Source organism: Mustela erminea, chromosome 11 (assembly GCF_009829155.1).
Source record: "Mustela erminea isolate mMusErm1 chromosome 11, mMusErm1.Pri, whole genome shotgun sequence".
NCBI classification, from domain to species: Eukaryota; Metazoa; Chordata; class Mammalia; order Carnivora; family Mustelidae; genus Mustela; species Mustela erminea.
The window spans coordinates 3,810,897-3,824,680 of NC_045624.1; the positions used below are offsets into that span (position 1 = coordinate 3,810,897).

The window sequence follows — 13,784 nt, forward strand, 5'->3', positions numbered from 1 at the left end:
GGAGTCTTCCATGTGAAGTGTGGTGTGAGAAGAAAAGTAGTAGCAGCATTTGGGGAGTTTTTTAGGATTTGCCAGATCTCGGGCTCCATGCCACAGCTACTCAATCATAGCGCCCATGTTAACGAGAATTCTCAGGTGACCCCTGTGCCCGGGAACATTGGAGAAGCACCCCAATGGGAGAATCTTAGTGAGAAGGGGGACGCTTTACCCAGGAGTCCCCTCTTTCCTTGGATGCACATGAATCACAAAAGCAATCGCAACATACTTCAGGTGTAAAGGAAACAAAACCATTCCACTTTGGCGAGACCACACGTGTTCTCGAGGTAAAACACAGTCTTGTGTAAAACGCTGTGACCCCTGCAGCCTCGCTAAAACCTCCCCTCTGCCCTGGATCCTTTTCAAATCACAGAAGCCAATGGAATACGACTCAGCCATCAGAAGCGATGAACATCCACCGTTTACATAGACATGGATGGGACCGGAGGGGGTTATGCTGAGTGAAATGAGTCAAGTAGAGAAAGTCAATTATCATATGCTTTGACTCATATGAAACATAAGAAACATATGAAACAGCGCCGAGGACCACAGGGGAAGGGAGAGAAAACTGAGTGGGAAGCCATCAGAGAAGGAGAGGAACCATGAGAGACTCCTTACTAGAGGAAACAATCCGATCGTTGCTGGAGGGGTCGTGGGTTGGGGGGTGGGGGGACGAGCCGGAAGGAGAGCACAGGATGCGATGAGCACTGGGTGCTACACGCAGTCGACGAATCACGGAACACTACATCTGAACTAATGATATACCGTATGTCGGCTCACCGAATTGAAATAAAAACAAATCACATTAGCTAAAGTACATTCTTCTAGCCCAGACACTGCGCTCAGATGGCGCTCACTCTTTCCATGCCTCACCAACTGGCCAGTGTTCTCAGAGACACGGATAACTACACGTAGACAGAACCAAGTCTAACAGTCTCTCCCTCCCACCAGTTCCGACCCAGGCACCCAACCTGGATGTGCCAAAATGGCAGCCAAGCGCCCCTACGCGGAAAGAGGTGTGTAGACTATGAGTAAGGGAAACCACGGAGGGTGTGAAATCACTCCTGCACAGTGGCCATCGCTCACCGGAGAGGAGGCCTCCGGGACAGGAGCGGGTGGGATTCTCCAGCACCTTCATCTTTTGGTGAGGGAGGAAGGAAAATTCGAGCAGAGCCAAGTTGTCTCAGCACATGTCAAATGAGAACTTCACAGAACTTCACAGAACTCTTCAGGGGGCTCGACGTGGGTGTCTTGGAAGCAGCAGCAGTATCGACTCCGATCCCACCTGGACAAACTTTCCACGGAGAAGCTGAAACCAGAACTTCCTCTGGAGCAGCCAATGGTGAAGAGTGGTGTGGTCCCAGGAGCCCCCTGTGTCCCTGACGGTGCGGATGGAAAACGGGTGGGTTTCTCGTGGCAGAAATGGACCACGGGAATGAAAAAGCCAAGAGCCAGTTAGAAAGGCAACCACCCGACAGAGCAAAGTTAGGAGCAGAGGGTGACCCAAGAAGCCTGAGGACGAGGGACAGCATCACAGCTGGAGAAAAAGCCACCGTCATCTTTCAAGATCCTGTGCGCTGGCGTCTGAAGACACTCCCTCAAAGCCCCGTGAGCACAGACCAGCCCTGGGTAAGGGTCGCACCCGGAGACCTATTATCACCAGATCCCAAGGGCACCCACCACACTGTACTCTGCCTTTACCCTCGTTTCTCCTCCTCCTGAACCCAACCTTGGATCAGAGGGAAATGGGGAACTGGGCGCAGAGGAGGACAGAGGGGAACCCCAGGCAGGGGCTGGCCCCAAAGCACGCTCTGGCTGGCAGAGAGGGGAAGCCTGTCTGAGTCGGTTTTGGAGTCGATAATGGATTAGGCGGCAGTGGGCATTTAACCTCTGAAATCAGACTGTCCGTAAGGGAATGGAATAGGATAGGCTCCGATGTCCTCCCAGTCCGGGTACAGGCCCACCCAGCTGAAGATTCCTTTCCAAGGCCCAGATGGAGGAGAAAAAACAAGGGTGTTTCACAATGGCCCTGTGAGTCTACGTGTTTGGTCTAACACTGAGAAACTCATTGGGGAGAAGGTGGGGTTCACACCTAAGGCTTACCGAAGCCTCCAGGTGCTTCAGTATTATACAGCACATTTCTTGGAGCTCATTTGGTTGCAGGGGAAACCCACAGAATGTAGCTCAAATTAACAAAACAAAACAACCACAAACAAAGGCATTATGCATGTAAGCAGAATTCTTGGAGCTCCCCTGGAGTGGGGGAGCTTTGCCCCGCCCCTCTCTTGATCCTGTAGTTAATGTTCCATCCCGCTACCCAACTCCAGTGGCCACAAAACCCCAGATGCAGCCAAATAACACACTAGTGAACCCAAAAAGTCTTTATTGACACTTCTCTGAAAGGCCAGATACAACCCGGCAACATTTCTATTCTGTTTCCCAAAGTATATCTCCTGGCCGCCAGCAACATCATCTTTTTTGTCTTGTTCCCTTTTATCTCTTGCCACAAAGCCTCACAGATACCCTCCATTTTTCTGATAAATTCAGCTCTGGCGAGCTCTGTCCAATAATAACCTGGAAGGGAGCCCTCACTCCCCCTCCTGCTCAGAAAGCAATTCAGGGATTTTTTTTTTTTTTTTTTAATTCTCACTCATTCCTTTTGGGATATGAAGTTCAAATGCAAAAAAGCTTACCAGAAATCTGTTCAACAAACAAAAAAGAAAAAAGAAAAAGAAAAGGTTTTCTATGGTGGAAATGGGGCAGGAGAAGGAACGCAGGAACCTCGCTAGTCGTCAAGGACGGTTCTTCATTCCCTGTCGACTGGCCACAGCGCTGCGTCTCAGAACAGGGAGGCGCTGCAGGGAAGCCAAAGAAGGCAGACGGGCTCCGGGAGAAGTGGAGGGAAGCCGAGTCTAGGTGGGAGTCAGCGGGCTCAGGGCCCCCATCTCTGACCCCCGCTCGCTCCCAGCCCTCGCTTTCTCTCCGCGGTCACCCCCGGCTTCCCGCGACCATCCAGGGCGGCCAGCGCGCCCTCCGTCCTCTGCCACTATCTCTGCATCTCTTGGTTCAAATTTCCAAAGACACCGTTGGGCTGGCTCGGCTCAGCCTGTGGATTTCCTCCTGCTGGGCCCGAGGTTAACCCTGGTCCGATGGGCTGGATCCGGGGGAGGCCGAGTCCGGCGTCCAAGCAGGAGAGGCAAGGCTGTGGGCAGGGCCTTTCTTGTAGAAGAGAAATGGCCCATGAGGCAATGAACCCCATGTCCATTCCAGGGACCTGCAACTGGCGGCCGAGGAATGAATCAAGGAAGAAACGTTGCAGACTCCAAGAGCCGGAGCGGAGCGGAAGGAGACAAGCTTTGCTTTATTTCTGTCGCTTTCGGGTCCCGTCCCTCTTTGTGATTTCTCAGGCTTCTATTACACAGTGCTAAGCTGCAGGGGCCGGATACTGGAAGACACTAGAATCTACTCCCAGTGGTCACAAATAGAGGTCACCGGGGGTGGGGGATGCCTGGGTGGCTCGGTCCTGAAACATCTGACTTCAGCTCAGGTCATGATCCCAGGGTCCTGGGATCGAGCCCCGCCTCAGGCTCCCTGCTCGGCAGGGAGTCTGCTTGTCTCTCTCCCACTCCCCCTGCTTGTGTTCCCTCTCTTGCGCTGTCAAGTAAATGAATAAAATCTTTAAAAAAAAAAAAATCACCAGAAGTAAATATAGCAAATGCTACATGGTAGGTGGATGGGTTGCTTGGTTAGCAAGGATCGTGGTTATCACTTGGGGCAGCAGAAAAATTCCGTTGCATGAAGCCTTTAGTCTGCAGGCTATTTCTAGACCTTAGGGACATAACGAGAACAGGAGGGAATGAGTCTGTGGGAAGTAGTCCCCAGTGAACCTGAACTGACCACTCTGTTCTCTGACCACGATCCCAAATCTGACTTTATTCCTGCTTTAGCACCCTGGGTGTCTCATTCTGTGGCTTCCTGTCCCATCTGTGATGACCCCGTCTATCTAAGTCTTCATAGGAAGAAGTCCAATGCTTACAAAATACATAAATAACATTTAGCATTGAGGAAATTAATAGATAGGCTGAAAGAAGCACAGGTTGCAGCTTACTGAATAAAAGATTCAATACTATTCATTATTGACACATTTTCAGTTCAAAAACCTTTTCTGTTTTACTAGCCCAGTGACTGGAAGTGACTTGCATGTAGTCGCGTAGCCCCGTTTCTTCAGTTAAAAAATAAAAAGAGGACTAAAAACATGCCCATCTACTTCAGCAGCTGTCATGAGATACGATAATAGTCACGAAAAAGTTACGACAAGTAGGGGAGAATGGCATACAAATTGATGACTGTCCCCTGATTTCATATAGTACCTCCATCTTCAGGTTGAACGTTTATGTCAGATAAGCACAGTATGTGTCTGTTTCATACTAAAGTGTGAAGGACTCCCCTGGCTTAGGGTTTACATTAAGCACATTTTATTACAGAATTGGTTGTGATATCTATGCCCTGGAACGCCTTCATAATGGCACTCACTCTGCCTATGGCTTGTTTTCAGGTTGGAACATCAGCAGGGAAGAGGCAGATGGGGGTTTGAAGCTTAGTTTTCAGAGAGGGATGGAGGGTGTTGGGGCGGGGGAAGGCCCGAGACTCAACCCAAACAGAAGGCACAGTTCAGCTAATTCTCAGATCCTGTCTACTGAGACCTTACACTCTCGCTACCTCCATAAACAATTCTCCACCAGATGGGCTTTCCCACATTTTAACTCACATTTTTAACTCACATATTCAAACTATTTTAACACAGGCCCAGCACATCTTCATCTTTTTTACTTTATAAGAGATGGGAACTTGTTCTGCTGTGTCCACATTATGCCAGATACAATTTGTAATTAGACAGCAACGCCTAAACATCTTATGATCTCTTAATACTGCATCTGCAATGTTCCTAAAACAGACAGAGACACTGAAAGGACATGCACATTACATGTGGAATGAAGCCAGTGCCGACCCCCTCAGACCCTACGGAAGCGGGGACAGGACCACCATGGAGCTGGGGAGTTTCTGCCCATCTCTGCTAACCACACGCAGATAATCTAGGCACTTAAAAATAAGGGGGTGGGGGTCTATGAAATTCCAATCAGTCTATTTCCTTCACAAGGTACAAGATGTGAGATAATTAAAACACAGCATTTGAGGAACAGCTTTTGACTTCAAAAGAAGTAATCCAGCAAGTTAAACTGGAAAAGCAATTACTTACTCATTTACTGCCCTCTATTCCTGGAAATTTAACGGACACATGAGCTGACATTCGTTTTATGTATTTTACTGAGAAAAAAAACGAAGACAATTATATTTTTTTTAATCAATAGACTGTAAAACCAAAATAACATAAATAGGTTTTCACTAATATCCTGGAAGTCATTAAAGCAATTTGTGTTTTACGCATTACATTAAATATTCTCAAGTTCTTTGGAATGATTTAGGTTCTGGGTAGTAAAAAGAATCTACATTTTTTTAAATTCATATGGGTTCCCTTTCCTATTTCTTTCCGAAATGACGACCAAACAAGTAAGCCCCTGTTGAGCATGAAGGGCTCAGGTGAGAGAGACAAGCTGTGACCAGGCCGTGCTCTTAGTGACGTTAAATACTAGTGAAGGGCCCTCTCGGCTGAGTCGCTGGCCTGCGTGATATGCAAGTGTACAGCAGACGGGACCCCCAATCTGTGGTCCGACGGAGTCGGAGCATGGAAGAGCCCAGGGTGACGGGAGGCACCGGGGACCGGGAACCTGGGAAGGAGAGTCCGTGTCCCGGCTGTCTCGTTAACGCGCGTCTTCCGCTGGAGCTCAGTTTTCAGGAAATGAAAGGACAGAACAAAACGACCTCTGAAGCTAGATCCTGTTTTAAAATATTACGTATGAGGCCCGGAGGACCACGTGTCCCAGGACCCGGGCGCTGCCACGGGAGAGCACAGGTGTCCGTGGTCGGGATTAGGGAAGCTGGGGATTCGTTTAGGGACAGAGGCTCCGAACAGGTAGGTACGGGGATGAGAGCAGGTGGAAAGGTCTGACACTGATTCAACCCAAAAAGACAGACTGAGGAGTGAGTCAGACAACCATGAATCAAGATGGAAACCCACTGGAGCGGAATCTTAAGTTGTGATGGCCTGGCTGGCAGCGGGGGCTGGGGGTCTGCGGGGTCTGCGCGGTCTGCGGGGTCTGCGGGGTCTGTGCGGTCTGCGGGGTCTGCGGGGTCTGCGGGGTCTGCGGGGTCTGCGGGGTCTGCGCGGTCTGCGCGGTCTGCGGGGTCTGCGGGGTCTGCGGGGTCTGCGGGGGCTGGGGGTCTGCGGGGTCTGCGGGGTCTGCGGGGGCTGGGGGTCTGCGCGGTCTGCGGGGTCTGCGGGGTCTGTGGGGTCTGCGCGGTCTGCGGGGTCTGCGGGGTCTGCGGGGTCTGCGCGGTCTGCGGGGTCTGCGCGGTCTGCGGGGTCTGCGCGGTCTGCGGGGCCTGCGCCGATGGGTGGCAGAGGACACGCGGAAGGACACGCCAGGCATGACCCTCATGTCCTCAGCAGCTTGTGGGGCCGTGGCTGAACTCACTGTGCAGGGAAAGCCTCCCACAGAGGGGGAGCCGGTGACGAAGCTGCATCCCAAAATCCAGAGGAGAATCCCTTAACCCGTGAAAATGAGGAGGCGGCTGCTTAATTCCAGAGAGGATCCGACCGAGGAAGAGTGTGGGAGGGGAGGAACTGCCTCGGCCGTCCCAGTCAGGAGGACAGGGCAGTGTGGGAAGGACGGGGAGGCGGCCCGGAGCAGGGGTAGAAAAGGCCTCGGGAGAAAGAGAACCTGCCGAGCTCTCAGACCCCTTTAGCAACAGGGGAAGTTTAGCGACTGTGACGCCCGGGGAAGGAAGAACGGCTCGCCCGGAGGAGACGGAAGACTGGGAATCGTGGGAAAGAGAGGCGCGCCCATGTCACAGAGTCCTGGTGACAAGGAGGCTGAAGGTCAAAGCAAGGTCGGGAGGTCCCGCCTGGGCTGACCCTTGCTTCCTGGATGTAGTCAGTCTCGAAATGCAGAGGGACGTTATATTTTGAACTAAAGATTTAGGAAACTGAAGTGAGGAGTAAGTCTAGCGACTGTTGTGTTATCCTAGGAACCTGATGTCATTCGTGCTAAGGCCAAAGGGAGTGAAACACCCAACCACCGAATCCGAAGCTGCCCATTGAACTGACGGCGGAAGAAGATGGGTCGAGTCAAAGCCGCTACCGCACGTAGATGTCTGTGCGAAATACAAAACAATCTCACAACCGGAGAACAGCCCACACGAGCAGATTCTGGAGAGGACGGAGTTTGAGGCAACTACCCCAAACTCTAGAATGTGGAATGCAGGGCATCAGTAAGAGAGCCTGACATTCTGTGTACAAACAGTGCCCATGTCTCTGGGGCCCTCCTGAGCTACCCAAGGTGTGGGGAGAGGCCAGGAGGCCTAATCGAGGATAAGAGAACAAAACTCACATGCAAATCGCCCCTCTCCCTCATCGGCTCACACAACATTAATAAACAATCTTGAGAGAAACACAGCAGAACCCCTGCATTCAACAGCGCAATGCCCATGATAAAATTCACGGTCGGTCGACATACAAAGAGATGAAAATGTGACCCACTCTCAAGAAAGAGGCACAACCAACCCAGACCAGTCCGGAGATGACCCAGACGCCAGAACAAGAGGACACAGATTTCAAAGCCGCTACTGTCAGCGCGCTTGGGGGGCTCAGTGAAGCGAGTGTCTTCGGCTCCGGTCATGATCCCCGGGTCCCCGGATCGAGCTCCAGGTTGGGCGCCCTGCTCAGCGGGGAGTCTGCTTCCCCCTCTGCCTCTGTGATTGTGTTCATTCTCCCTCAAATAAATAAATAAAATCGTTAAAAAAATTATTTATTGTCATGAGACTGGTTATGTACAGGGAAAAAGTATTTCTAATAAAGGGAAAGACTGTAATCCCAGTGGGGAAAATGGAAACTATTAAGAAAAGACAAAGTAAATTTTCTAGCATTAAAAACACAACATTGGAAATAAACATGTGGCTGTGCCCAAAGTCGGATGGAGAAGCCAGGGGAAGGGAACTCGAGACGGAGACAGCGATGAGCACACGCGAGGAAGACAGGGGAAGACAAGTGTGAACGCAGCAGCGTCTCAGACCCGCAGGACCAACGCGTCTGACTGCGCATCACTGTCTCCTCAACAGCTTACGAGCAGGACAGAAGAGACACCTGATGTCACCAAACGCGGTGCATCTAATGATCCAAGACGGTCTACAAAGACTCAGCAAGACTGACACGGAGAACAGCACGTCAAGGCAGCCAACCCCCAGACGCCAGAAACCAAAGATAAAGGGAAAATCTCGTGGCCCAGGTGGTTCAAGGACTGATGACTCAAATGACAGCTCACTTCTGGGGGGGGGGGGGGGGGGAAGAAATCAACACCGGACTTCGGTGAGACCCCGTCTTGAAGGTACTGAGAGAGAAACCGAAGTCTGATCAACTCGGGGTTCTAGAACCAGAAAAACATACCTTTCAGCACGAAGGCAGAGTGAAAATGCAGGAGGGTCTGGCCAGGATGACTTCACCAAAAAGTGCATTCCTATTGAACTAAAATGGTTCAGGTAATAATCTTTTTTTTTTTTTTTTTTTAACATCCTAAAGGAACAATGACAGAGACCCAAGCCAAACTGAGCCCACACTAGCGGTAGGAGGCAGAAGTAAGTGGGGGTGGAAAATCAAATTCATCAAAAAGAACATAAAATACTTGAGTATTGTTAGTTGGAAATCTTAGGAGCTTCCCGGGTGTCATCGGAAACCGCACCCCCCCACCCCCAGGCCCCACACTCGGAGGGCAGGGAACAGACTAGAAGGAGGAAAGGCCAGTCCAGAGGGTGGCCGGTGAGGGTAGCAGGGGAGGTGCGCAAGGGGGCTCACACCACAGACCACAGCTCACACCCTCCCGCCGGAACCCCACAGGTGGCAGCATCACCTACAACCTCTGAGGGTCTCAAGGACACCTTCCTCTCTCAAGGCCTAGACCTAGGAATCAGCAGGAACATTCCAGGCTTAGGGGGAGGGGGCCGCCTCTGGGTCAGCCCGGGATCCTGTCCTTCGGGTGACACACTCCCTCACCTGCCTCCAGGGAAACAATCAAAGTGAAAGCCCCAAACGCACCACGGGGTTATCAGTAGATACATGTTTTAAATATGAAAGTGTATTTTCCTCCAAATATGCATGACCTTAAAGCTGTAATTTACCCTGTGGCAGTAGCAATGGCTTTTATGCACCTCACTTTTACACTTCAGAAGGTGATGAAGAAAAGTATTCCCGCTGGTGAGGCAGTAAGTTACCAGCTCGGGAAGAGATTTCATGGTAACGTGTTTTGAAAACAACAGATTCAAGAATAGTTCTGGAATACGTGAACCACCGCGTATTGAAGTTTAAACGGTCTATTCTGCAATCCTGAGTAACCAACACCTTTTCACCATGGAAGACTTTAGTATCTTCTAGAATATGAAAAGAGAAAGGCAAACATTTTGTGTAAATAATAAAATGGCCGCTCTTCTTTTTACCAAGGTTATATTGGATTTGGATAAATCGCTGTACAATGGTACATAACTTTTCAAAACCAGAATTTGAAACACTCATATTGTTTAGTGATATTATCACAAAATATATCCATTAAGCACTCAAAAAAAAAAAAAAAAACCCAAAACCCACAAAACGCCATGACTGTAGAAAACTTCAGTGGAAAATGCAGTAAAAATGAGAGTCATTTTTTCTCCTTATTCCAAGTTAATCACATTGAATAGTTCGGTAGATTTCCTTGCTATCTTTTTCCTTCAGATACGAATTTCTATATAATTAGTTTCACAAACTGTGTGCCAGTTTGTATCGGGAAGGAAGGGAGGGGGGAAGAGAGGGAGACAATTCATAAATTTCTAGAAAGTATCATACTCCGAACGTCGGCAAAAGCCAGCAAGGCCCTCTGGACACAGAGCCTGCCACTGGGGAACTACTCCACGTGGGCTGCGCCATCGGCCTGCGGGTGAATTCCAACTGCGAGGTCTCAGGTATTTCCAGAACAGCCCGAGGCACTGGCCAGAGCTTGACTAGCACTTGGGGAACAGCAGTCACTGCGCCCAAGGCCAGACAAACGTGGCAGACACGAGTGCGTCATCCCACAGGGACGGTTTTCTATCCCAAGCCCATGTGACCATAACTTCCAGAATGACCTTCTGGGAGCGTCGGCTCCTGACCATCCCGGGGGGGGGGGCTGGGGGCGTGGCTACCGCTGTGATCCTTGGCAGCCATAACAGTGGGCCCCTGACCACCCCCTCCACCAGCAGTGATGGCTAAACCCAACCACCCCAGAGCCACCGGAAATCACAAAGACAGTCGATGCTTCCGAAGAACGAATCATCATAATGTGTCAAATACCAACGGCGGTCACCGTGGTCGCCCAGCGGGAGAGACACCATGCATGTGGGGCTAGTGACCCTTCTCCTCAGAGAGGGAGGCCCTTCTTCCTTGAAAGTCTCCCACAGGGAACCCCCCCATGTAAAATGGAAACAGGCTTATTCCAAACTCCTGATGAAATAAACCGGTATTACTGAGTTCTATGTTGCATCAAAACCACCATTACCTAAGCCTCACGTGTTGTGTCGTATACTTTCCGGTGTCGGCTGCCCACGCCCTCCTGTGCTGTGTGTGCCTCGTTCACCCCACGCTCGCTCGCTCGCCTCCCAGGATTCCCTCTCCAGCACCCCCACATCCCCACACCGACTCCTGCACACCAGGAGGCACACACATCGACGACTCCCAGGGCTTTCCACAGCACCGGTGGACTCTTCTTCAAGGAAGGGGATTGGAACGCCTTCCTTCCAGCAGAGGGACAGTAATTATCTCACTGTAGGCAACAGAGACCATCAAAAATGTTAAAGCACGAGGTGGGTATGACCAGAGCTTGTTGTAGACCATGAAGGCAATCTCTAAGTTTATATTTGGATTCTCAGCTCTTGGAATTTAATCAGAGTGTACCGTGTTTGTTTACGGAGTGACTTCACCAAGTCAGTGTAATTAAATGGACTATGCATTCGTTGAACACCTGTTAGGTTCATCCTCACGATGAACAGGTTCCCTAGTACCTTCTGAACTGTTGCCCCCTTCCCAGTGTTGAACACTTGCCAGAAAGTTTTACTGGTGTCAATACCCTGCAGGCCAATTCTGCCAAGAAGCCACTTTAACACTGGAACCCAAGGCACTTTCTAAAAGAAATTATTGAATGATCTTCTGAACTCCACAGATGTCTCTACCACATACTCACGGATGCGTGAAACTTTATTATTTTTAATTTAAAATCTTATAATATCAGCAACTACATATTAAAAAGACATTTCCTACGGATATTAAATAAAGTAAATGTGAAAAGTGTAAGTGCTCGAATCATAGTTAATGAGCACGGAGATCAGAGATACAGCCTGCTGATTGAAAAATTGAAAATATTTCACCCAGACCTGACTGGAGGGGAGCGCTCTATCCCTCAGCTGATACAAAGGCCTCAGTCCAAAGCCTCATCTCACATAACTCAACAGACCAAGGGTTCCTTCCACCAGATGAATCCAGTATCATCCCTAAATCCAACTCCACCTACGCAAAACGTTGGTCAAATGCAACCGTCTTCTATGAACGTGCTGACAATCACTTGTGTCTGCAAAAGACCATAGATGCCCAGGATCATATCTAAGATCCAAAGTGCTTGCCTTCTTTTGGCTGTTCTTTGTTTGTTTGTTTGTTTGTTTTATTTCGAAATACTCAAAAATATTTTACAAGTGCTGTCCACTAACACACGGACGGCTGCACAGCTTTCCTACGGAATTTCCTTGCAAACTGACTGCAACCTGAGGTGAGCCTCCGGGGAGAAGAAGAGTCCTATTGGCCATGGCCAAGCCGGCTGTGCTGCATACATGCCCCGTGTGGAACAGGGGCCCTCTGGGACCGTCTGTTTCTCTGCCTGTGCGAGCACACGTCTCCAAAGTCTTGTCCCTACACACTCTGGGCTAGCCTGGAGGTTCAGCAGCAGCCCCTCACCGCTGCCTGGGCTCCCTTCTCAGACCATCAGTAATTTCCTGGAAATCATTCCAGGCACGCGTGGCCCATTAAAGTTAATTAAGCACGTGCGGGTGACACCTAGGAGAGCGCGCGCCTTGCAGAGCCCAAAGCTCTGCCTGGGAAGGGTTCTTCAGCAAGCTCTAGCCCAAGGGTCCCCACTCTGATTCCCACGACCCTGCCTCCCGCCGCTGAGCTTTCCTGCCCCCCAAAACTCGGCAATCTGGGGGGGGAATCTCGCATGTGCCAGCGAGCCCACGGAGCCCCGGGCCAGCGCCCAAGGCTCTCCGGGCCCGGGGGAGCCCAGGCAGGTGCGCTGGCCCGCGGGACTGTGGACTCCAGTCTAGGACGCACCACCTGTTCTCACAGCCCTCGCCGGCCGCCTTGACTCAAGGACCATTTCCCCCTCCCCCCAGCGGCCGGGATGCGGAGGGACCCCAAGCCCGCAATCCGCAAAACCCGCGAGGGTCCTGCTCGCCCGCGCTCCGCGCTCCTCGTCCCCCTAGAGCGCCTCCGTCGCGGTCCCTTACCTTGTGGCCCTTCCCCGGGGGGCACCTGACGTTATTGGAGGCTCCCGCTGTTTGATTCATGTCCGGGGGAAGTTGGGGGTCCGCAGCTCCACCTTCAAAACTTCCCTGGCGCGGAGGGCGGCGCGGGGCGCGTCTTCGGGCGGCGCGGGGGTCCTGCCCTCCAGCCGCGTCGGGCGCAGGCGGCGAGTCCTCCGGCCGCAGGTGTCCGCGGGGCTGCGCGCGCGGGACGCCGACGCCCGCGGCCCCGAGCCGCACAGGAGAGGCAGCGGCGGGGAGCCCGGAGGGAGCGGGGGGCTGCGGGGCGCTCCGCCGGGCGCAGCTTTCCCCGGGCAGCAGTCCAGGACTCCGGACCAGGCGGCCGAGCGGACCCACGGGCGCTCTGAGCAGGGGTGCGGAGGTACGTGTCCGGCAAGGGGGGGGGGCGGGACCGCGGGAGCGTGGCTGTCGCACGCCCTGACGCCCCCCGGGCGGAGCCTCGGCGACGGGCCACTCGGGTTGGCGTCCGCGCGGCCCTCGCGCTCCGGCCGCAGCCGCCCGCCCCGCGCGCCCGGCCCCTCCGAGGGCCGCCGCCCGCTCCCGCCCGCGCTCCTGCGCCCGCGCCCGTCGCCAAGTCTTCCCGGGCTGGTCGGGAGGTGGCACGCGAGGCTCTGCCAGGCGCCACCGCTCAGGCGGAGGCCGGGAGCGGAGGGGGCAGGCACCCGGCCGCCTGGCTCGGTCCCCGCCGGCTCCGGAGCTTCCCTGGGCGGGCGCGGCGGGCGCCGCCCGGGCAGCTGCACCTGGGCCGGGTCGGGGGCGGACGCCCCGGGCGCGCACGCCTCTCCGCAGCCCGGGTCTTTGCAGCGCGCCGAGGTCCTCTCTCCGTCTCCGTCTCCTGTCTCTCTCTCGCTCTCTCTTCCTTCGGCGCCTGTGAAGTCATGATCTAATTAGGCAGCATTGGGATAGAGGTGGAAAACTGACCCTTGGGAACCAAGGAAAACAAATCAGGGAAGAGAAATTGCTCCATGAAGACCGCAATGCAACATTCTAGACTCTCCAGCCTGAATAGTGGACCAGGAGCCCATTAGAACGCAACTGTCTTA

General features: G+C 52.6%; 1 protein-coding gene across 1 annotated transcript in view; it reads right to left on the reverse strand.

The window, feature by feature from the left end:
• DPP6 (dipeptidyl peptidase like 6) overlaps positions 1–13,206 on the reverse strand; it is an 854,966-nt gene extending 841,760 nt beyond the window's left edge. Inside the window, exon 1 of the mRNA XM_032304848.1 lies at positions 12,706–13,206. Coding sequence (XP_032160739.1) covers positions 12,706–12,765 — 60 coding nt within the window. The 5' untranslated portion in view covers positions 12,766–13,206. The remainder of the gene's footprint in view (positions 1–12,705) is intronic.
• Positions 13,207–13,784: the final 578 nt, after the last annotated feature.